The sequence below is a fragment of the Pituophis catenifer genome, unplaced genomic scaffold (genome assembly GCF_029215685.1).
Source record: "Pituophis catenifer annectens isolate HBS135680 unplaced genomic scaffold, rPitCat1.0.hap2 SCAF_3, whole genome shotgun sequence".
Taxonomy (NCBI): domain Eukaryota; kingdom Metazoa; phylum Chordata; class Lepidosauria; order Squamata; family Colubridae; genus Pituophis; species Pituophis catenifer.
In genome coordinates this window covers 92,461,638-92,485,800 of record NW_027256883.1, presented here as the reverse complement: position 1 = coordinate 92,485,800, position 24,163 = coordinate 92,461,638, and the positions used below count along the sequence as shown (strand labels likewise).

General features: G+C 38.5%; 1 protein-coding gene across 1 annotated transcript; it reads right to left on the bottom strand.

The window, feature by feature from the left end:
* Nucleotides 1–2,094: 2,094 nt before the first annotated feature.
* UBE2QL1 (ubiquitin conjugating enzyme E2 QL1) lies at nt 2,095–20,380 on the bottom strand. Its single transcript, XM_070939116.1, has 2 exons — nt 19,110–20,380; nt 2,095–3,331 (listed from the first exon to the last, which is right to left on the bottom strand). Exons 1-2 carry the CDS (start codon nt 19,911–19,913, stop codon nt 3,200–3,202), a joined length of 936 nt encoding a protein of 311 aa, XP_070795217.1. The 5' UTR covers nt 19,914–20,380; the 3' UTR covers nt 2,095–3,199.
* Nucleotides 20,381–24,163: the final 3,783 nt, after the last annotated feature.

The window sequence follows — 24,163 nt, the reverse complement described above, 5'->3', positions numbered from 1 at the left end:
GATATGAAGTGCCACATATTAGTTCTTAGTTACATATCTTGCCTGTATTTATTTTTTGCATTTATTCTGTATCTATGCAAGTTTTGCATGGGGGGATTTCTAATATAACTGAGTGAAATGCAAATTTATTTATCAAATTTCAAGGCTGCCTGACTTCTGAATGAGTCCGGGAAGCTTACAATTAAAAAGTTCAATCATATACAGCCTCTGGCTCCTTTTCTGTAAATTCTATACTGAAGCTTGTCATCCTGATCTTAGCCATATGTGCTTACGTTTATTCCCATTATTTATTCACTGTATGCAAATGCATCCTTACAAACCTATCCAGAGACACCAGATGGAGCTGGGTATTGCTTTAATAAATCAATCAATATCCATAAACCTTACCCCAGTCCAACTTTATACAGTCTGTATTGACCTCCATCTATGCACATAGTTCTCTTGCACAACACATGGTTCAACCCACTGTGGCCCTTCCAGCTCTCTTGCAGACTGGTTATGTTGATGCTTCCCCCCCCACCCCCCACCCCATCTTTCCATATAGTTAGGCAGATGAATATGTTCAGCTGCTGCTTTGTAACTCTGCCTGGCAGCAACTGGCCTGAGATAGAGGAGTTAATGGACAAACATCTGGCATAGCTCTTCTTACTGACGGCAGTGCTGCCTGTTAAACAAGCACATCCCAGCATTGCAGCTCTGCTGCTTTGCTATTATTACCAGGCTGTTCCCTTTCCTCCTCATCTTCTGCATCAAGAGGAGGTTGTGGGCAGCTAAATAGGATCAGCTGGGGAGGGAGCAACACGTTTTCCCCTTCTTCTCTCTTCCTAAGTCAGGAATTTATTCAGAGAACATGAAATGCTGCCTTGGGGCTCAAAATCCGAGGCTGGAGCCAAGCCAAAATCATAGAATTTCATCCAAACCCAGCTTCCAATGTGGTGCCGATGAAAAAGCTGATGTGCTGTGGAGGAATACAGTTGATACTGTGTGTTTTTGTATACCTAATTTTCTGTGTATAATAAATAGAAAAGATTTTGCTTATATTATTTTAGATATTTACATTTATTCTGTGTTGGAGGCCACAAGATAGATTTTTGTCTGGTGACAACCCAAGATTTTCAGGTGATACATAGTATCACTGGAAACAATTTTTCTGGTGATGCAATACAGGAATATCATTTGAATATATCATTTCAGTCTCTCCAAGCTTTGTTTGGAGAGAATTTAAGAACAGAGATGAGAGTGTTATATTTCACAGTTGTTTCATGTTCCGATTCCTATCGCAAAACACGCCACCCCATAAACAGAGCAAGAACCATATCCCCCCCTTCAAATTAAAGTCAAATATTGGCAGTGATCTTAAGGGAGGAGACCATCATGGGGAGGCTATAAGTTGCCCACCCTATGATATATAAAGGAGTGCAGTAATGTGCAGACTCTGTTCTTTTCTTTTGAAGTTGCTCACATCAAAGTATATAATTGAAATGCCGTAATGTGCAGTGTTTTTTGTATGTATGTCACCCAGCTTTCACAACCACACAATGCTGTTTACTTCCATGCTCGATTAGAGGTAGTATTTCTTCAGATGTTTCCCTGCCCCCACTTTGCTTGTTAAGTCTTGATTTCTGGCTATCAGCCAAGAGGATACAATTCCCTTCAGGCAGCGAATTACTCTCCATATCTTTTAGAGCAGTGAAAAAAAAATTAAATTTCTTTGCTATAGACCTTTTTCCAGTATAAAAAGAAATTAGGTGTTCAAGCAGAAAGAAATAATATTCAGCATTAATATCATCAAAGCAGCAATGGTATTAAGCCATAAGCTTTCTTTTTTTACATACGCATTGCTACAATCTGTGTAACATGAAGTTTTTTGCAGACCAAAGCCTCAGCCTGGAATTTACTCATTAGGGAGTATTATAGCTGTAACATTTCCAACGTTACTCTGTAATGTAATGATTTAAAGTAGAATGATTTAAATATCAAGACAATCAAATGGTTCAACTGATTTTATTTAGAATGGGTCCAATGCAATTTTCCATTTGGGTTCCACATTTCAGATTCACCCTTTGTATTCCTCAGAACACTATAGGAAGTCTTAAAAATCAGTTTAATATAAGAAGGAATGTGAATCCTTAGTACCTGCTGGACATTTATATACGTTTCTGTCACGGGACTCAAATGTACTTGTTTTTTATGTTGTCAAAAGGAAATCCAGGCATGCAAATAATCCTAAAGATGCCTCATTAAAAAAAACAAAAAAAAACCAACCTGACTTAGCTTTTGTAACAGGTCTACCATTTCAAGCTGAATACCATGCATTTAAGGTTAAGCCTTCCGCAATCTACTTTTGGCCATTGCAGAAGAGAACAGGAAAATATGCTCACCCTACTGGGAAGATGAGAATTATTTGGCCACCAGTTCCTTGCAATCTCCCACTTATGGGCTCCTCTAATTTCTACCTGACCTTCATGGGATCAGACCAATTTTACTGGTGAACAATTGCACTCCACATATCACGTAGCTAGCATATTTTGACCAACGGAGTGCTTTTTGTTTTAAATACTAGTCTTGGTGTCTTTGCTAGAATCCTGACTTTTTTTTTAAAAAAAAAATGAACATAAGGTCATGTTACAGAGCACAAATGAGGTCTAAAATTCAGCCACAGCAGACCACAGCTCCACAGAAAACACATCTTCAAGGTAGGTTGACCTGCTTGAAAAAAGAGATTAAAAACAGCACAGCAAACATGGATCTTCAATGCACTGTTTCCCTAATTAAATATTAACGGCTTCATTTCACATTTAAATGAATTAAGCATCAATGGATGGAATTTCCACTACCACCAGTTGTTGTTGCTCTGCCATGGGAAAAAGCAGGTGACAATGTGGCTCAGATGGAAGAAGGGGGACATGGTTGATAGGGGCAAGTGATCTCAGCATCTGCACTAAAGTGACGTAAGATGATCCATCGATCATTCACCAGTTTCAAAATATAATCTTCTACAGCATTTCCCTTCCTTTCCTTTGTAAACAGATCTGCTCATAAATAATTTGGATGTCTCCATGACATTCATGATACTTAACAGAAGCTGAAGTAGAAAAGGATGGATGTGGTATACAGCATCGAGAAAATGTCAAAAAGTACTTCATTTTTGTGGTTGAGTTGTGTTGTTTAGCGTCTGATGAGTGGGTTGCAAGTTGTATCAGCCGTCAGACACAGGAGGAGTGACCCATCCATATTTTTCATGGGTCTTCACCAAGCTCTTAAAAGTTGCTTCAGCTTCCTTACGACTAAAGGACTTTTTAGATTTTCCAGCTTTTCTGCAGATGCGGCCCTGAATGAAAGAAAATAACCAAGAGAAGAAAATTAGGAATTGGTATTCCACAGATATTGGCAATAATACCACAATGTATTAGATATTGGGGCTTTTTATTTGCAAAACTTATCTTTACCAGAAAACGCATTGATGATTTTCCCCCCCACAAATTTCTCTAGTTGTCCCACCCATTACTTTCTATGATTCTGGTTCACTTCTGCCTTTTTTTTTTTTTTCCTGGAGAAACTGTCAGAAAATGCATGGGAGTACAACTATTTACCACATTTACTTTCTAAGTCTTCCAGAGAGCTATTATTATAAATAGAAAAGAATGCTGGAGACTGTTATTTTACTTTGTATTATGCCAGTTTCTTATTTGCATATTTTGAAGTCCAAATACATGAAATTGGGTGGAAATGCACCCTGTTGCCTATCTTTTTGTAGACTGTTTTGTATTATTACTGCACAATTGTCAAAGACTATGTGGAAAGAATCAGAAGGAAACAACACAGTAATTTAGAACTTTAAAAAACATTTCACCCATATTTCTAAAAAGGCATTAATTCATAGTTCTACCATCTGTCCTGAAAGTCTTTAGAGAAAATAAGACGTCACACCCTCAACAGTCATCTCCAGGCCTCCATGCCTTTGCTTCAATGTCACTATGTTCTGCCCACCTAACACCCATGTTACATCTGCTAGTAACCCACTCAACATTATTCCTCCCTTGGAATGTAAGAACAGGCGTAATAAAAGTATTATCCCCTTCTTGCTCCTTCAAAATTGTATTTGGAAAAAGATAAAGTTCTTTAAAATACACTATCCTCTAATTCTGTGTGCAAATGCTGGCAGTATATGTGAAATTTCTTAAACTGTAATGTTGGCTTCTTAAAAAGTTGGTCATTTTTAAAGGGCAGCGTAAGACAGTTTTATCTGTGAAATGGAAGATTCTATGCAAAAGACCCACAGCTGGAATGATAACAGCAACAAAAAAAACCCAATCTTTATTCTTTGCACGTTCTTCATCCCTTGATATCTTTGTAAGCCATTTTTTGCGGTGTGAAGGAAGAAGTCTATTTTAACTGAAACTTGATCAACTTTCTTCAAGTTTTTTCACATGATATAGCAATGGCTTGCAACCTCCTTTTTTCAGGATTTTTTAAATGTTGTCAAATCTGCAGCCTTGGACCTTCCAGATAGGGTTTATCCACTACTAATGAAAGCCAACCCGATTACCATTCTTGATCAACTAAAATCAGATAGATGCCACCATTTGGTTATCAACTAAAACATTAAGACCCTTGAATATAAAGATTAAGAACACCCAAGTATGAGATGCAGAATACACAACTCTTTTTCTGTAGAGAGGGGTATCTTAAAAACACTAGACTGACTCAGCAAATCCCAACAACATTGATTAAAGTTTTCTTTTGTTTTTCTATACAATTATAAATAGATCTTAGTAGGAAACAGCACCTGGCTAACCTGGTTTGGGTTCTGAAACAGCAGTAGGGTCTGTTTAATACTTGGATGGGAGATTTCCAGAAAATATAAAAGTTGTAGACTGAGAAGTTAAACAATCATCCTGGACAAAGGCAATGGAAAAGTGTTTCTTGGGCATGTCCATGAAGTCCAAGAGTCAAGGTTTATATAAAGCCCACTTTGTTTAATATATGTATACTACTTCAGTCTTATGCCACTTTGAAAGAAACCTCAAACTGCTGTTTGCTAGAATGCAAGAATTTTGTAATGACCCCTGGCATCAGAGGATTACAGTATCCAGAATTCCCCAAGAAAATCTTATCCTTAGGTCTAAGGTGCAATCATGCCTAGTAAATCTATTACAAAGGAGAGATGTTCAGAGACATGAATTTCAGAAAGGTAGGATACAGTTAAGAGGCAAAGAGAAGGGACAAGTAAACAAACAAAGAAATAAAGAGTGTAAGGCAAAGTTGACAGCCAGTTTATTCAACCAACAAATTAGAAATGTTACATACACATGCACACAAAATTACTACCTGTATGAGGCAATATCCTACAGGAAGTATAATGGAGAAATAAATTGAACAAACAAATGGAGGCTATTCCTCCCAGCTCCATCTTTTTGGCTATGACCAGGGTCAAACCCAGTTCATCTCTGCTTAATCCCACCAAACCAAAAATTGATCTTCCCTGGCACTGTAGTTTTAGTTTAGAAGCCTATAGGAAACTCTGAATTTATGAAACCACTTTGTCTCTGTTTGCTTCTCTGTATTCTATGATCTCTATGGGTCTTTTCCAACTACTGAATTAAATTATTATCCATGGATCCTTCAATTGGCAGAAGGCATGAAATTGCTGTTCCTCAATGTGAATCTGTACCGTTTCTTCCCAGGTACATTCCCCCAGCACCACCACTTTCATCAGGAAATGAAGCCTCATAGATACACACCCCTTAAGGTTGAACTTAAGGTGTTGGACAGGTTTGGAATAAGGAGAAAAATACTAGTTTAGTGACAGTTCAGTTTATGATAACTTAGGCTGTTTCCCAAAGGGCTGGAGATGACATCATGGAAATGTGGGAGAACATTCTGTTGCCAAGGAGCGTCAGTGTTGTGGGTAGATGGAAGTAGGGACATGGCCCAAGAGTGACTCAGAATTTGCAGTGAAATGAATGAGGACTGGTGTTTGAATGTTAACACCTCTCCTACCTACTCCTCTCCTAGCTGAAAAGAGGGAGACTTAATAAGGAAGCAAACAATGGGTTGGATGTAGAATTGGATTGAATTGATTGGATATAGAAGGGATCAGAGAAAAGGGATGGTAGTATGGAAAGTTGCTTTCACATTCTCTATATTTGGGGACCTTTGAAGAGAAATTGGCTGCTCATAAACAAATGCTATGAACTTCCTAAAAAGGTTTACCTTTCAGAAACGACTTATTTAAACCATGCCAGATTCATACATAATCCTAGATTAAAAACACTGTGTTTTACCAACAATACTTAATGATCCAATTCCAACTTCATATTAGGCCAAAATCAAACAAACCTCATCAAAAGTGATAAATGCTTCAAAGAACTTGTCATCCCTCTTAGAATTGCCATGTGTGTGGGTGTGGGTGTGAAATAATCACTTTATGATAATTGCTTGTTCATGGCACAGTTGTCAGTTTGGTTTTTCTTTTCTTTTTTTGGAATGTTTTTTTTTTTCAAACATAGACATAAAAAAAAAAATGTTTCAAGAACGAAGTCTTGGTCCGGTCACAAATAGGTAGACTGATTTTACAGATAAAAACAAATATTTTTAACATAAATTCGAACATCCTAATTTAAGTCTTTCTATTATATCGCCATAAATCTTAATTTCCTACTAAACATTGCTCATTTTTATATTCAATTATAAATCAAAATTCAATACAGCTTTCTAAATTTTTCTCCATTGCTCCTTTTAACATCAACATTAAAACACAAAAATGATCTAATCTCTTAATCTATATATTTACCTTACAATTTTATCACCACAAATCTTAATTTCCAAATGTATACAACTCAATTTTTATTTCAATTTATTAATCAAAATTCTTTCTATTCTTCTTGTTTCTAGACCATTTCATCCAATCTTTAAATCTTGAACTTTTACACAGACATCTCAAAATTTTTCATTTCATTTTAGTTGTCATCCAACAATTTCTTTTTCACCCCTTATTAATAATTGTTCTCCAATGTATTCTCCTCTATACCTCCAACTGTTATTTTGCTGATTTCCAGCATAATTTATTTTGGCTGATTTTCAGCATTCTCCTCCATAACTCCACCTATTATTTGGCTGATTTCCAGCATTACTTATTTTGGCTGAGTTTTCAGCATATTCTCCTCCATCACTCCTATTATTTGGCTGATTTCCAGCATTTTCCAGTGTTTTGGCTGATTTCCAGCATGCTTTATTTTGACTGATATCCAGCATATACTCCTCCTTACTCCCAACAATTATTAAGCTGATTTACCAGCATCATTTATTTTAGCTGATTTCCATCTTATTCTCCTCCACATCTCCATCTTTTATTTAGCTGATAACCAGCATATCTTGTTTTAAGTATTACCTTTTCAATATGTTTATCTATTAATCCACTATTTCCAAATATACTCTTCCAGGGTGTTTCCCCATTGTTTCTTGGTACTAGTCATTTCCAACATATGTTAAATTCAATCTCTTAAATTCAATGTCAGTTTTGTTTTTCAAAGCAGTGGCTGGAGTAACTGATCTGCATTCTTATGAGCTGTTTGATTGACTGGAAATATTCTACCTTTCTAAAAGTATTATTCTCACCAAACTGTGAATTAATCTGTAATGAAAATCCTGGAGAAGGTTCTACAATGATTGCACTGACTTTGGGGCATGTTGACTGGAGGAAGAACTCACCACTGTTCAGGATTTTAAATGTACTGACTTTACTGCTTATATGTCCCTAGCATCATAAAGTTCTTTATGGGAAAAGTGCTTGTTTCACAAAAGACATGTGTGTTGGCTTTTCTGTATGGTTTTATATCCTGCCCATCAAGCAGTTTGAAAGCATGCAACTGTGAATAGATAAATAGGTACGACTTTGATGGGAAGGTAACAGTGTTCTGTGCGCCTCATTATGCTGGCCACGACTATGGAAAAGGGTCTTCGGACAATGCTGGCTCCCTTGGTTAAGAAACAGAGATGAGTACTGCCCCCTAGAATTGGACACAACTGGACATGAGAAACCTTTACCTTTACCTATGGTTTTATAAATCCCCTGCTCTCTGCTGAAGAAATGAATTTTTAAATGAGATTTCTATTTAGGCATAATGAAGCAGTAAGATTTTGATAATAAAACACTATGTGGAATAAGAAAAGACCTGGACTTCAATATTTAATCCTTGAAAATAAAGGACATATTGCATAGTTTAAAAAGCCCCTTCCTTTTTCATCTTGAGCAGTTCACACATATACACTTAGTTATATACTGGAACCAGAAAGATGGCTTGATTTACTAATTTGGTTTTTAATTTCCCTAATCTTATTAATTTGAATATGAAACCCTCTTGGCAATTCTGCTCATAAACTCAAATTCCAGGCCATCAGATACCTTCTAGCATTCGCTGGGAGCAATTTCTCTCTCACTGCTTCCCCCTTATTAGTCTATTCCTAGAACTCACATGACAAGGCAGTTCCTGCAGAAATAGTCCCATTGCATCCAATTTGCAATAACAAGCTGGAAGTGTTCCTGTCTGCGCTCTCCCCCCACTTCCCTTTTCTCAGCAGGTTATTCCTAGGATGTTATGACTTGTAGTAACTCCCAGTGTTACTGCATAAAGGCCCATGCATTAAGCAGACCACCTGCAATTTTCCAGGATAGCTGACAACAGCTGAATATTCATATTTAAGCACTGTTGAATGCATAATTAAATTAAAAAAAAAATATTACAGCTTCCTCTATCGTAACTTTGTTAACTTTTTAAAAGTTATCTGAAAAGGAGAATTCCATAAAAGCAGAATTGCTTACTTAGTCCTGTCAGACTTTGATTCTCCTGCTATTTAAAGCGAATTGTAAATCTTATATTTTTGGTGATTTCTGACTTGATTGCAGCATTAACTTGATTCCCCACCCCCACCCCCAATTACCTGAACATGTTCAAAATAGGGTAAGGCATATACGAACAAGGACTGACACACTATTATTAAAAAAAATGATAACACATAAAATGTGATTGTTGCTATCTGAGCTATCTATTTAAAACCAGGTTTAGAAACATAGGTATTTAACAAAAACATGGAAGCAAAGGGTAAAGAGACAATCTAAAGCAGTGATCCCTAACCTTTCTGGCTTGGTGGCCCAGCACGGTGTGGGAGGAGAGGGGACTGCTCCATGCAAGTTGTAAGCACGTGAACACATGTGCACAGCTTCATTTATGCAAGCAGCAGATGCCCGTGCCTACACAAATCAGCACTGACGCAAGTGCCTGCTGTTCGCACGAGTGGAGCTTTGCACATGAACACAAGTGCCCACAACACACATGAAGCATCATGTGCAAACACAAGTGCCCGTCACTCGTGCATGAGTGGAGTTGCATGCATGTTTCCCACTGTTCACGCGGTGGAGCTATGCATGGGTGCTCCTCTGCTCCGCTTGTGCGGCCCGGTTTCAAATGGGCTGCGGCCCAATTGGGGACCCCTGATCTAAAGTACAACAGGGAAGATATGACATTCCCCTAATCAGAAAGCCTATGCTGGAAAGGCTCTTGATCACACTCATGTTATTCAGAAACCCACCTTCAGAAGCTAAAAGCTTGAGATCAGACAACTCCCAAATTCTGTTTGTGTGGCATCTGCAGGACCCCCAAACTATTTAAACATTTTTAAACTGCTGAAACTTTGCTAGATTCAGCAATACACATATCCAATGACATTTCAACAATTTGCCTGAAATATATTGGCTGGTTTGATTCATTGATTCTGCAAGTAGTTTTTTTTTCCAAATTATCTTATCTTGTTCTGAAATTTACTTTACATCATAGCTACATAACGAAAGATCAGAATACTAAAATGTGAATAATTAAAAAATGTTTGCTTACGCTCATTATTTACTAGAATATGGTGTAGAATTTTATGCCCTTGAAAATGAGGAAAGTAAGAAGAATTTATTGGTGCTTGTGTATATGTCTATGTGTGTGTGCATGTATATTCACAAACACACACATATACAAACACACACACACACACACACATATACAAACACACAAGTTCTTTCAGTTTCAAGTTCTTTTTAATTCCAATAAAACCTATCTATAATCAGTTGTGTATAAATCCTGCTATTTTCAGCATGGTTCAGCCAAGCATAATAATGATAGTTTATATGTACAAATGTTATTGAATTGATCAGCTTTCTATGTTCCTTGCAACCCTTCTTACTATAGACGTTTTACTCATTTTTGGAGCTTTATTCAGAAAAAAAACAAACAAAAATAAAATAGTTCCCTCCCTTGAGCCATGAAGCTCTTTCTTGAAATACCATTATCTGCATTCCTTTTTTTGTTCTGTAGAGGAAGAATGATTCTACTCCCCTCTATTCTGTACTCTGCTTTATAAATTAATTATGACACAGTCCTTTTAGGCAGAAAACAACACTACAGGAGTGCTGGTGGTGCAATGGTTAGAATGCAGTATTGCAGGCTAACTCTGCCCACCCCACAGCCTGGAGTTTGATCCTTGAGTCTTCGGAGAAAGGCGGCATACAAGTTGAACAAATAAACAAACAAATAAATCCTGACAGGCTCAAGGCTGACTCAGCCTGTTCTGACCTGGCTCCCAAACCCAACAAGCCCTCTGTAGTTACATCAATGATTCCTTTATCAGAAGTGCCAGCAGCCCCAGCAAAAAGTCTCTCTCCCTCTCACAGCAGGCTAACAAGTCTGTCTGGCAGGGAGATGAATAGTTGTCTGCCATACCTATTCATCTCTGCTCTCTGCCTTTTATCCTCAGAGCTAGGCTCAGGCTTCGGTAGCAGCAGTTGCTCTTCCGTCCCAATGATCGGCCCATAGATTTCCACTGCTCTCTTCTCCTCTGCCTTCTGTACATCCACGCGTCAGGCACTGGACCCAGCTGTTCCTCCTCTTCCCCATCAGCCATCTCCATACCTGGGGGTGTTGACTCTCCATCTGAGGGCTGATGGACGGCCCAGGCTCTGCCTCTATCTCTATCTCTGACTGCTCCATCCCCTCCTCCCCTTCAGAGCTCTCAGGTTGCCTTGAAGCTGGCCCTGACTCCCACACCGCCTCTTCTTCTGATTTGGCTGCTGGAGGGGCCTGCGCCTGACAGGCTACAACACAGCCTTCCATCTTTCCAAGGTCGGTAAAATGAGGATCCAGATTGTTGGGGGCAATATGATGACATTTGTAAACTGCTCAGAGACTGCTGTAAAGCTCTACAAAATGGTATATAAGTCTAAATGCTATTGCTATTACAAAGTTGGTCCTTGAGACATTACTCCAATCTCATTAAGTTTTACCTGCAATTCAACCAAACCACGACTTGATCCTAAAATTAGATTTGGAATGGTTACCTAGTGAAAGAATGGGCTGCAGGCTTATATCATTTTTATTTTTTTAAAGAAAGCCATCAGGATATTTGTAGTACCCAAAAGCATTCTGGAAATAAAGATTATTTTTGAAGTTGGCACTTTGCCTTGCCATATGTTATAACTTCCCAGTATATTTTTCTTTTAAAAAAATCTAAAACAAAATCTAATGGACTCTGAAGCTTGGCAAGTATTATGGGAGGTCTCTGGAGATATTACACCAGAGACCAAATTTTATGTAATTTCCATTCATTTCAGTGCTGCCTGTACCAGAGAACTTCCTGCCAGATTTTACTCCTTATTTTATACACTTATTCAGAAATAACATAGACTTAAATGGAAATTCTGAATATACATGCATTGCAACCCTTCTGCTGTCAAGATAATTTCGTGGGCATTAGCTTGTTGACCATGGCCAATGTTAATCACGATAACTAAATGACACTTTAACATTCCAAGTATAGTTTGACTGTTAAACAAAGAGAGCACTCCATGGAAGAGGCAATCATAAATTATATAATATTCTGCCTATGTTCTGGATTACAATCCTTCTACAATAATCTTCTTTCATTGGATATGATGACTAGAGCTGATGGGAACTTCTGGAGATCACTAGGTTCTTTTGAGCCCTGGTAATAAGCTCCCCCAGTTACACCTGGCCATTTTTGGATGGGCATGTTGATCTCCCCAATCTATAGTCTAGATGATCTGGACATCAGCTCCCACCCAGAATTCTCAGCCAATATGATGGTGCTGGCTGGGAAGTCTTTTAAGAGGTGAAATACAAAACTCAGGAAGGTATCTAGTTGGCAAAACCTGGGATAAATGATCTTCTTGTCTTATGCATTTTTAAAAAAACCCATCAGCATTGCCTAATTAAGATGATAAATTATTCTAAAGATACTATAAAGGGATGCAAGATGTCAACTTACAAAGATAACACAAAAATGACTACAATACTGTACATTTCAACATCTCTCCTGGCAGATGAGAAAAGAGAGTTGTAACAGAATCAGTGTTTCTCACACCGATCAGAGCTTTGGTACATACAGCCTGTCTTAGCAACAAAATGATCTCCGTTATATAACACAGAGCAGCTCTAAATGCTTGACAGCAGTTACTCAGATTATCATGAAATCATTGACCACCCTGAACTTTTAATACTGATACCATTTTTAGTAAGAATAAAATATTTTGTACCTATTTGCAGTAATGTATTTCATTAGTCTCCCTTGATTGTTTAATAATACTGTATAAAAACAGGTACCTGGTTTTTCTATTAAAAATATAGGAAATAAAAGCCAGTGATTGAACTCTCTAGTGAAATATTGCAGGGTGAATAACACTAACAGAAACTGAATATGCCATTCTGGTCTGTTCCGAAGGAAGAGCCATTTATTTAAAGCAGTCTTTTTCATTAGTAAACATCTTTAGCATATAAACTTTAAAAGCCTTCTATTTATTAGACTTTGCCTCATCCTGAAAATCTAAGCAGTCTGTGCTATTTAGAAGACCTTAAAAAAGGCCACAGCTGTAGTCCATATAGGCATGCTGAAAAAAATATCCCAGAAGGCAAGGGCCAATCAATTATCTACTGTTGCCATGAAAAGTCAGCAGTTGAGATCAACTTTAAGGAGTTTTTAGTTTGTAATATTTTTAATTTAAAGAAAGTATTTTTCAGTTACAACATATAAACTTTAGAGTATTTCCGATTCCCTTCTACCAATGATTAAAGAAATATTGAAAGCTTATGTTTAAAAATGCATATTTAAGTCACCATCCGATTCAATTTTTAATTTTAAAATGCTCATTCTTTATTTATGTATTTGTGAAAGATAACCTTCCATTAAAAGATGGAGTAAAGCTACAACAAAAGAGTAAGCCACTACATTGTTAAGGAATTGTAAATTTATTAGTTCAGTCTCTTTTTTCAGTGATAGCTAATTATTTGATCCCAGGGACTCAATGGAATCTGATCTCTTTGGGCAATACAGTGCAAAGCATAATCTCATTAAAATAAGAAGCATAAAAGCCATGAACTGAAGCTAAGATTAAGGAGATAAAGTTAATTTATCTTTAAGGTATCACAAAAGTCATTATCTGTTTTTGGAAGAGTAATGGTTGAGTCACAGAAAGCAATTAAGTAGAAGCCTATTTTCTACCGGTATTTGCCGGGCTATAAAAAACTCAAGCACAACCAATTTACATTACGTATTATAAAGGGATATGAATTTAGTCAAGTAATGAAATATGACACAATACATTTGTTTAATTAAATATACAAACACTTCTCCCCAAAATGAATAAATATTTACAGAATATAAATATTTATAATACTTATATCAGGGAAACAAAATCCACAGTTCTTTACTGAAGAATTTTGGAAATGGAGAAATAGGATTGTATTCAATGTCCTACAATTTGTGGAAAATGAGCATGGATTGCTTGCATCTATCATAATCTTGGATGAGGATCAAGGATTGCAGGAATGGAATATTATGAACCAAACGTACAATATTTTCTAAAACTTGAAAATCTATTTCCCCAAGGTTTTTCTCATAAAGGGAGACAAAAAAAACCCCACTGCTTCATTTTTAGTTCTTGATAAATGAAATATCAATCACTCTGAAATCTAAGAAACTCATATTGTATATTGTTCACCAGGCAAAAAAAGTATTTTCTCACTAATGGAATATAATTTCATTATGTTCTGGCAGACAAAAACTAGATAAATGTATTCATATTTTTAAGTATGGAAGATATACAGTTCCAATTAAAGTAATACATACAGTTGTTTCAGAAAAGTTATAATTTAATAGAAACTTGATTTAAATCAATACACAAATTATTGTCTTGGTGACTGAATTGATAATTTTACTCATCTTAGAAAATAGTGCATAGTCCACTATTTAATGGAATGTTGTTTATTGGTGCACTAATAATATATTCAGAGTGTTAACTTAGTAATTTATCATGTAGTATGTTCACCTGGTAGCCTAGTTAGTTTCAATTTTTAGGTTATTTTCTAAAATATTTTACTTTTCAAGTTTTTTATTTTTATTTTTTACAAAGTTATCAAATCAGTGCGTGAACAGTGTGGCACCTGGGTTGTCATACATTCTAATACAAATAAAACTAGTAGAATTAATCATAGTTATTACATTCAATCAACTTATATATTTCTAATAATGATACACATATAATGAATTTATATTAAATTGCAATCTGTCATTATTCAATTATTCCATGTTTTCTCTTGTTATTACTTGAAAATATTTTACTTTTAACAGACTAATTCCAGTTGGATTTAATTCTATATAACCCTCCTACTAAAAAGCTGAAGGCAACCAATAACCATTTGACATTGTCTCTCAATGGAAGAACATTATTTCAAGTGGGAGACTGACCTGATCTTTATAGTTCTCAACAACCACAGGGAATTGGCTACCTCTTCTGTGCCATAAAAGGGGCTGGCGTAAGAGAGCTTAAATTGGTTTGTAATGCTGGCCACCTTGGAGATACTCTGATACACAGATAATCTTCAGGTTACAACTATTTGTTCAGCGACTGTTCAAAGTTATGATAGTCCTAAATGAATGGTACTTATGATCAGTCCTTGGGGTTTCAGCTGTTGCAGTTTTCTTGCAGTCATATGATCACAGTTTGGCACTGCACACCAAAACAACTAGACACAAGGACAGTTTTTTCCCGAATGCCATTACTCTGCTTAACAACTAATTCCTACAACATTGTCAAATAATTTACTAAGACTGTATTACTATTATTATTCTTTTCCTTACTAGTATCTATCTCTTCCCACCTATTACTATAACCATGTTGCTTGTATCTTTCAATTATATTGTTATTTGTTTCCTACTATGATTTAATAGCTTATTAGTAACCTTGAATATCACTAAGTGTTGTATCTTTTTATTCTTGATGAACGTATTTTATTCTCCTTATGTACACTGAGAGCAAATTCCTTGTGTGTCCAATCACAGTTGGCCAATAAAGAATTCTATTCTATTCTATTCTATTCTATTCTATTCTATTCTATTCTATTCTATTCTATTCTATTCTATTCTATTCCCATTGTTCCCTGCCAGCTTCTCACAAGCAAAGTCAATGGAAAGTTGGCAGGAAGATGGAAGTCGTGATCACATTAACAATCTGTGCGGCTCTCACTTAAAAATGGCAACTGGGACTGCTGAAATTGCTATTACTGAGCAACACAACCACATGATGTCATGCTTTATGACTGTACTGATTAACAATGGAAATTCCAGTCCCAATTGCCATTATAACCCAAGCCTGTAATAAGATACAGTGGATTTTTCCTTTATGTGGACTACAATGACCCTATTACAAAGAATTTGAGAGCTATGGTGTAAACTTAATAATCTGGCAAGATTTTTGGCTACACATAGGAATCAATGACAGTACTCTTGAGTACTGTCTTCCGTACTCCCAACATACTAGTCGTAAAGTTCCCGGCGAACTGGTTGGAATACATAGGAACACAGAACTTAAACTGTTAAATACTATGTAGATCTATAACAATCATCTAAATTCTCCATTTGGAAATTAACATAAATGAAAGAGGTCATTCAAGGTAGTTAAAAAGGAAAAAAAAACACCTCAGATAACCACTCTGGATCTTATATATTGAGAGTTTCAGGTAATTTATAATTTTTTAGCTAAATATTTACTATTATGTAAAATATCCTGCTCAGTGTAAAACATCAACTTGAAATAAATATAATATAAAATATGATAAAACATATCAAATATAAGCAATGACTACGAACAATGCATCAGCATTATCCTGAGATGCTTTCAGCAAATCACAGCATGCTTTATTTTATTGTGTGGGGAGATGAGGGGTAAGTGGAAAAAGCATTAGGAGAATAGGCACCATAGTGGGGGGGAAACTGTTTACTGATTGATGCTAATGAATATCTGTAAATAACCAGGAATAACTGAATAGGAGAAAATATCTGTTTGGGTATCCTATTCTTACCAGTTAACATGCAAACCTTAACTCTAGTGTATTAATAAGGGTAGCTTTGGCAGAGGGCCAACTTTTTTTTGCAGATCCTGCAGATATTAATGAGATAAATAAATAAATAGATGTTTGTATATTACAAATTACAAAGTATTAGTGATGATTGCTGTAGTGTCTGCCATCAGAACAGACATGGCTGACCAAAGAAATCAGCCTTCTCACTAAAGCCTCCAAAGATGTTTCAGGGAATTTGTGGACTTTTGGGATAAATTGCCATAGTAGGGTACTTGAGTGAAGGCAAAAAGAATGACCTCCTCCTTGCATGGTGGTATAATACATAATACAAGACTGCAGCCAGAGCTGCATTTCAATGCAATTTTAAGATTCTATCCTTTCATTTAATAGGTTAATAAAGAGTAACTGATTTAGTCTTAAGAGATTAATAGGCTTAATGTGCATTAACACAGTTTAATTTTTAACATATTTAAATATTTATTTTAATTGTTTTTTTTAATTTCTAAAATTTATACATTGCCTCAATCCACTCAGACTCTGGTCAGTTCACAGTAGATATAATAAAATACACCTATCTAATTTAACAATTAAGAATTTTTAAAAAACGATTTAAAAGTAGTCACCTGTTTATAGTCATTTTGTAAGTAGATTGAAGTTTTTAAAGGTTAAAACTTCCAAGTCTTATGCTAAATGTCTAGTATAGCACTTTAGATATTGGACCGGCACAGGGGAGAGTTGAATTTGTGGTCCACTCTCAGCCATAGAAACTCATTGTGGGAATCTGAGTCAATCCCTCTCAGCTCAACCTGCAGGGTAATTGTTCTAGACAATAGGAAGAAACACTATGTATTCAAATACTGTGAGCTCTTGAATTGAAGAGATATATAAATCTAATAAATAAATATGTAAAAAACAAAGGTAACAGAAAAAAAATTCAAAAGATTGCACCAAGACATTTCCTCCATTTCAATGGGATTTAAGCTGAAGTATTCATTATACTGGGATTCTTCTGGTTATCATTCATTGCCTATTGTACTTGTACTCCCTTGGTTCAACTGAACATATATTACACTAAATGCCTATTCACAAACTTATCTGTGTTATGGATTTAAAAAAATTCAATGGATAAAGAGGCAATTCTCCAGATCTGAGCCTCAACCAAGGTCCCAGGTAATTGGTGGGGTTGAGGGCTGGGGCATCCTAGGCAGAGGCTTACCAGCGGCCTCCTTGCTGATGCGCTAGCACTGTTCAGTGGCTTCTGTGCCCCTTGGCCTACTAACCAAGGGAGAAGATTTAGCCCCTTAGGGAAAACATTTGTGGATTCCCGATTTAGAGCAAAGATGTTGTGGCTCTGTCCTTCCAAAAGGAACCAATTAAATGACTACTTTACTGCATGAAGCTAATCACCTTCACCTAATTTCAAGATCCTGGTTCTTATGCCCAGAACTGTACACATGAATGTGCCCCCCCCCCATTTTTAGCCACCACAGTAGTGGTGACCTTGTGGTAAAGAATTGTGTAAGTTATTTTTCTACAGTCTATATTCCATCAATCAAAACTTTATTTGCTAAATCCTTGTGCTTTGAGACACAGTGAAAGTAAAAGGAGATAAGTATATAACTCGTCTTTATTTACTTGTGTCAGATTAATTATAACTACAATATTTTTGTTCTTTCTGTATGCCACAAATTTCCTTTTAATTAAATCAAAAGAAAAATCCTTGAAGCATTGTATAAAAAAAAAATAACTACACAGGTTATCCACCTGTCCTTTTACAAAAAGTGGTGGATCACAACAGACATTTCTTCCCACTTCCGTAATTGCAAAGGCCAGCCAGCATGAAGTAAACCAGAATGTAGAGGTGTATGAAGATAATCTTGATGAAGATATGCAGGAGCCATTAAGAGAGGCTTAATGACAATTTAGTCTTGGGGAAGTGGACAACATGAGAAAGAAACTTAGAACAACCCTGCCTTGATTCTGCTTGGTATGAGAGGAGACAGAAGGTAAACTTTGACAGGCTTTCAAGAATCTGTTCTCATATCCTATAACAATAAGGTACCATTTCTGTCCTAATAGTGCCAGTTTTTGACCTGACCTATCAGTACCTCAAGCATAGTTTATAGATTATAGACTCCACCTGTTGGATACGTGCTATTTACTACTTCATAAACTTCAATGTATAAACATTAAAGGGTTGGTCTTACACAAAACACTAAGCCAAAGTCAAAGCCAAACCAGTTATATGGTTCTATTTAACACACTCTATGAACCCAGCCCCTGATTAAATGTCTTATATAAGGTCACCAGCGGGCTTATCTGTAGCCCATCAATATTGATATATCTACTAATGAAGTGATGAGCGTCCTCTATAATGCTGCAGTAAAGCAAGCTGAGCCACATCTGGAGATGGTGTAAGAGAGCTGCTGCAGCATTTTAGATAATCCAGCTCAAGCACTCATAAAGATCAAGCCATTCCCAATCCAGCAAATCTCCCTTACTAAACAGGAAAACCAAACAGAATTAAGTTGCCAGAATACGTTTGCACTACTTGTAGGGCCCATCAGAGAAAGCTCCCATGTTTCATCCGACCAGATTCCAATTCCACCAAGGCCACCTCTCTTTCTCTCCTACCTACCCCCCCCCCCCCAAGCACCGCAAGTATTCCTCAGGAGCGAGGAGAAACTTCCTTACCTGGCCTTTCACAAGGCTAGCGGCAAACTGGCGCATGACAGCCTCAACGGTGTAGGCGCTTGACCATCCTCGGGGAGTGAGCAGCTCCATGCAGATGGCTCCGCCATCGAGGACGTAGCCGTTCTCCAAGCGCGGGCTGAGCACCCGCATGAAGGGCGGCGCGAAGGGGAAGTTGTCTGGGAAGGTGAGGTTGAGAAGGATGTATTCAGTGTTGGTCTCCTTCATGTCCTGCCACAGCACCGAGTCCTTGTCCACCTGGTGCAGCTTCACATTCCAATCGAAGAGGCTCTCGTCCACAAGCTCCACCGAGATGAAGCGGTCGCTCAGGCGGGCGATGTCCTGCAGCTCTTTCATTAGCCGTCGGGTGCGCACTTGTGTGCAGTGCGCCTGCCGGCTGGCCGGCACCAAAGACGTGGAAACCAAGGCCGAGCCGGAGCGGCTAACGCCGCTGCCCCCTCCTGAAGGTTGCTCTTTCCCAGAGCCCGCCTCCTTGCCGCCTCCGTGTTGCTGCGCTTTTTCTTTCCCGGCGTCGTGGGCCGCCGGCTGCTGCTTCGCCAGCTCCAAGACCTTCTTGGGCTTGTTGCGAGCGGGGCTACCGCCTCGGCTGCTGCAGCTCTCTCTGCTGGGGCTGCCGCAGCCGCTAGCCGGCGTGGCTTGCAGCTGCTGCTTATTCTTATGGTTGCTTTTGCCTCGCAAAGAGGAGCCCTGCTGGAGGCTGCCGCGCCGGTGATGGTGGTGCTTGGGGTCCTCCGTGTCCCTATTGTGAAGACGAATCAGCCCGATTTTCCGGAGTAGGGTAGCCATTCTCCAACGGCCTTTGGGGGGTCGCCGAAGCGGCAGGGCGAAACGCGGCTAGGCAAAACAGGAAGGGGAAAACGGACCTCAGATCGGCCACCTGTCCGAGCCAATTAAACCGGCGACCTCGAATCCCCCGGAGTTCCAAAGCCGATCGAAACAGAGGAAGCTGGAAGGACGGAGGGAGGGGGGGATGCGGTCTGGATGGTACTTCTGGCCGGATTGCTCCCCCAGCCTCTTTCCCCGCCGCTCAGATCCCTCCTTTCAGCAGCGCCGCCGGCAGCATTGCAGCATTCGAAGCGCCTTTCCCGGAATCACCAAAGCTCCGCGGCCGTGGCCATTGAATTCCCCAGTTGAAAAGAAGGGGAAGGCCCCCCAGCAGCCCCCTTTACCTCCGCCCACTCGCGCAGGCACGCTGCTGGTACCGCAGGAGGCCCCTCGCCTTCACAATAACCTTCAGGTCTTATTGACCGAAAATAAAAACGGGATCCTATCCAAGAATCATCCACACACACACCCCCTCCCTTTTCTTTTTGCGCGAATCAAAAATCACCCACCCACCGGCGCAGAGCACAGCGAGGGGAGAGGAGGGATCCCAAGGCAGTTTCCCTCCCGCTCCGCTCCGCCGCTCGACAATGTCGGTCTGCTGGAAAATGTCCCCGCTAGCAAGCGGCGCTCCTTCTTCAACCGCGTTTGTAGCAAGCGGCACTGGTTGCCTTCCTCTCCTTTGTTCCTCCTCGGGCTTCTCCCGCTTGGAAGCCGGCAGCCGGGACCGTTTTGGACTGGAGGCGTTTACGCTCGGGATTTAAAAAAAGAAAAAGAAAAAAGAAAGCGAGCTGAGGGAAGGGTTGGAGAGCTGTCTTCTTCTTGGCGCAAAAGAGGGCGACCTTCTTTAACGAGCCTGGCGTCCTGCCCTTTAGCTCACCTCTTCGACAACAGAAGTGGGGGGAACCCGAGTCAGCCGCGCGGCGGGCACCCCTCCTCCTTCTCCTCCCTTGCAGAGTCTGCCGCGCTTCTGCAGCGGATCTGACATTACTGGCGTCGGGGAGGAGAAAAAGCGGGCTAAACTCCACCCCGCTACTCTGTATGCTCACGAAGAGGACGTCCTAGGCAAAGGCTCACGTGGTGGCCGGCCGGGCTCTCCCTGGGTGGAGTGAAGGGGGAGCAAGTAGGGATTATGTTGTGAGCGACGGATGCGGGAGCGATGCACGATTCTTTTCTCTTAGCCCCAAAGCGTCGATTCCCGCGCCACCCCCCCCCCGCTTTCTTCACCCCCTTCCGCAATCACCGGTGCCAGGCAGACGGCAGGTTATCTGTCTTTTGGGGCTTCTAAAAATTACACTCTTTACTTATGGTCATGCTTTCAAACGAAGATTGGTTGTATTTATTGGTAAACAAGAAAGGGGACAAAAAAAGGGAGCGTCTGGGACGCCGAGATAATAGAAATTTACAACAATTTTCTTCAAAAGATTTTTTTTATTTTCCCAAAGTCAAATCCATGTGTGGGAAACGGCTCTGGTGGATGGGGAAGAGATCTGGTATCTGCAGGTTGTCTTAACATGTGATGGAATCCCTTAAAGCAGAAAATAGAAATACAAAACTAGTTGTCTTATATTTAGTGTTTATGTTTGAATAACAGCCCTTAGGTCCCATGACAACTTAAAGACTTAAGTTCATTTCTCTACAATATTCTCTAAAATACATAATTTTGAAGAGAGTGGTGTGGTGGCCTAGTGATGAAGACACTAGCCTCTCCACTAGGAAGGTTGAAAGTTCAGTCCTAGATAGTGGCAGATGCTTCTCTCCTAAGTACAAATATATATAAACAATTACTTAAATGTAACTGCTTTTAATAATAGACTTAGATCATGTTTTTCATATTGTCATCCACTTATTAAGCAAGTTTTCCAAATAATTAAAAACACAGGTTTATAGTTAGATATTTTCTAATCCACCTGTCTTGTATTGCCAAATTTGGATCTAATTAAACATCAAACTTTATTTAGTCTTCACTCTTTGTATCTAAACAGTAGTACTAATCAAGAACACTTCAAAAAAAATTTTTTTTGCATTAATTTATATGCTGCCCTTCTCTGGAGACTCAGGGCGTCTTACAATGCGTTAAGCAATAGCCTTCATACTTTTGTATATTTATACAAAGTCAGCTTATTGCCCCCACAATCTGGGTCCTCATTTTACCTACCTTTGAAAGGATGGAAGGCTGAGTCAACCTTGAGCCTGGTGAGATTTGAACTTGCAGTAATTGCAAGCAGCAGATGTTAATAACAGTGCTTTAGTCCACTGTACTACAGGCTCCTGAATTTTGCATTCAGCTGATGACTAGATGGACCCGCTATTCCATTTTCTGGGGTCAAGGGGAATGGGGAAAAACTGTCTGTTGGCATACCAAAGCAAGATCCCAATAGCTTTCCAACTGGGTTTCAAGAATCATTTGCCTGCCTGAAAAGTTAAGCTTGCTTTTGTTTTCATGTGGGTTAATTTCAGTTAGTGGTAGGCAGGGGTGAAGATAATGCTAGTGCTAGAGGTTTTAGTTTTTTCCTGCTTTTGTAAACTACAGGCAGTGGAGGTTTTATTTTCCCTCTTCTAGGAAAGTCCAGGGTTGATAGATCCCTTTTGCATCCCTCTTTGGAATAATAATAATAATAATAATAATAATAATAATAATAATAATAATAATAATAATAATAATAAAAAAAAGAAAAACCCAGCTTGAATGATTACATCCAGAAAAGTGAAGAACCAATGATTAAGGAAGTAAATAAAGGAGGCTTTTTAAAGACAACTAAAACAAAAGCAGAATATAAGAAAGAAGTAATTGAGCAGCAAGCTGAAAATTGGAAAAGCAAAGCTCTGCATGGCTAATACTTGAAAAGTATTGAAGGCAAAGCTGACCAGAAACTAACTTGGAACTGGTTAAGATCAGGAGTACTGAAAAAAGAAACAGAAAGCTTTATTTTGGCAGCTCAAGAACAAGCCCTAGCCACAAACTGCATGAAGGCAAAAATTCAACATGTTACCGCCAACAGCAAATGCCGCCTCTGTAATGAGAAAGATGAGACAGTCGACCACCTGATCAGTGGATGCAGCAAAATTTCACAAACTGATTATCTACAACGCCATGACCGCGTTGCTAAGATCATTCACTGGAAATTGTGCCAGAAGTTTGGATTTGAGTAGAGCAAAAACCACTGGGAACATCAGGTTGAGAAAGTTTTAGAGAATGAGAAACTCAAGATCTTGTGGGACTTCAAGATTCAGACGGACAGGCACTTAGTCCACAACACACCTGACATAACAATAGTTGAAAAGAAAAAAGTATGGTTCATTGACATTGCAATACCTGGTGATGCACGGATTGAAGATAATAAGCAGCAAGAAAAAATCACAAAGTACCAGGACTTGCAAATTGAAGTTGAACGACTGTGGAAAAAGAAAATGTGTGTTGTCCCGATTGTAATTGGAGCCCTTGGAGCAATACCCAAAGGGCTACCTCGCTATTTAGAAATTCTAAATTTACTGGACTTGAACATTTTGACTCTACAAAAAACCACCTTACTCGGAATATCTTACATCCTCCAACGATACCTTAACAGTTCCTAGGTCCTTGGTTAGGACTCGAGCTGCTGAGCTATTAACCAGCCTCAAAGGCTGTGAATCTCACCAAAGATTAACCAACAACAACAACAACAACAACTTTATTGTCATTGTACGTGTATACACCCATACAACGTAATTCACTTAACACCCAAAGACCAGGTCCAACACACATAACAATCCCCAAACTGAATAAATATTCAGTTGCAAATTCTTCCTGACTTTTCTTACATTACATGCATCTTCAATAACAATCTGTTAATAATATAAATTATATAGAATGGAATGGAATAGATTAGAAAACAGCACTGGAGTGAAATTGAATTATATAATGTAATATGGGTTCTGCATATCACAATCACATGGGATTTGAAATAATTTTGTCTTAATAGTCCCTGATTTACTTAAACTCCATATAATATATAATGTGCTGTTTCATTTGCTGGGTTTGCTTCTGAAGTCAATATTTTCCCTTTTTTTATATTGCAAAATAATTTTAACTAAATAATACTTCTCTTTTTTAAAAAGTATTTTTAATTCTTTTTAATTCTGCTATTTGAGATGGGTTGCACGTAAGCTATGTCTTAATGTCCTATCACTTCAGCTTGAGTCACTTGAAAGTTATTACAACCCAGGAATCAGAT

Bases quoted from the DNA above. Each gene is read 5' to 3' on its own strand.
- UBE2QL1 (XM_070939116.1), bottom strand. From the start codon at position 19,913: ATGGCTACCCTACTCCGGAAAATCGGGCTGATTCGTCTTCACAATAGG. The intron at 3,332-19,109 runs GTAAGGAAGTTT...TCTTTCATTCAG, and splicing joins CTAGCCTTGTGAAAGGCCAG to GGCCGCATCTGCAGAAAAGC.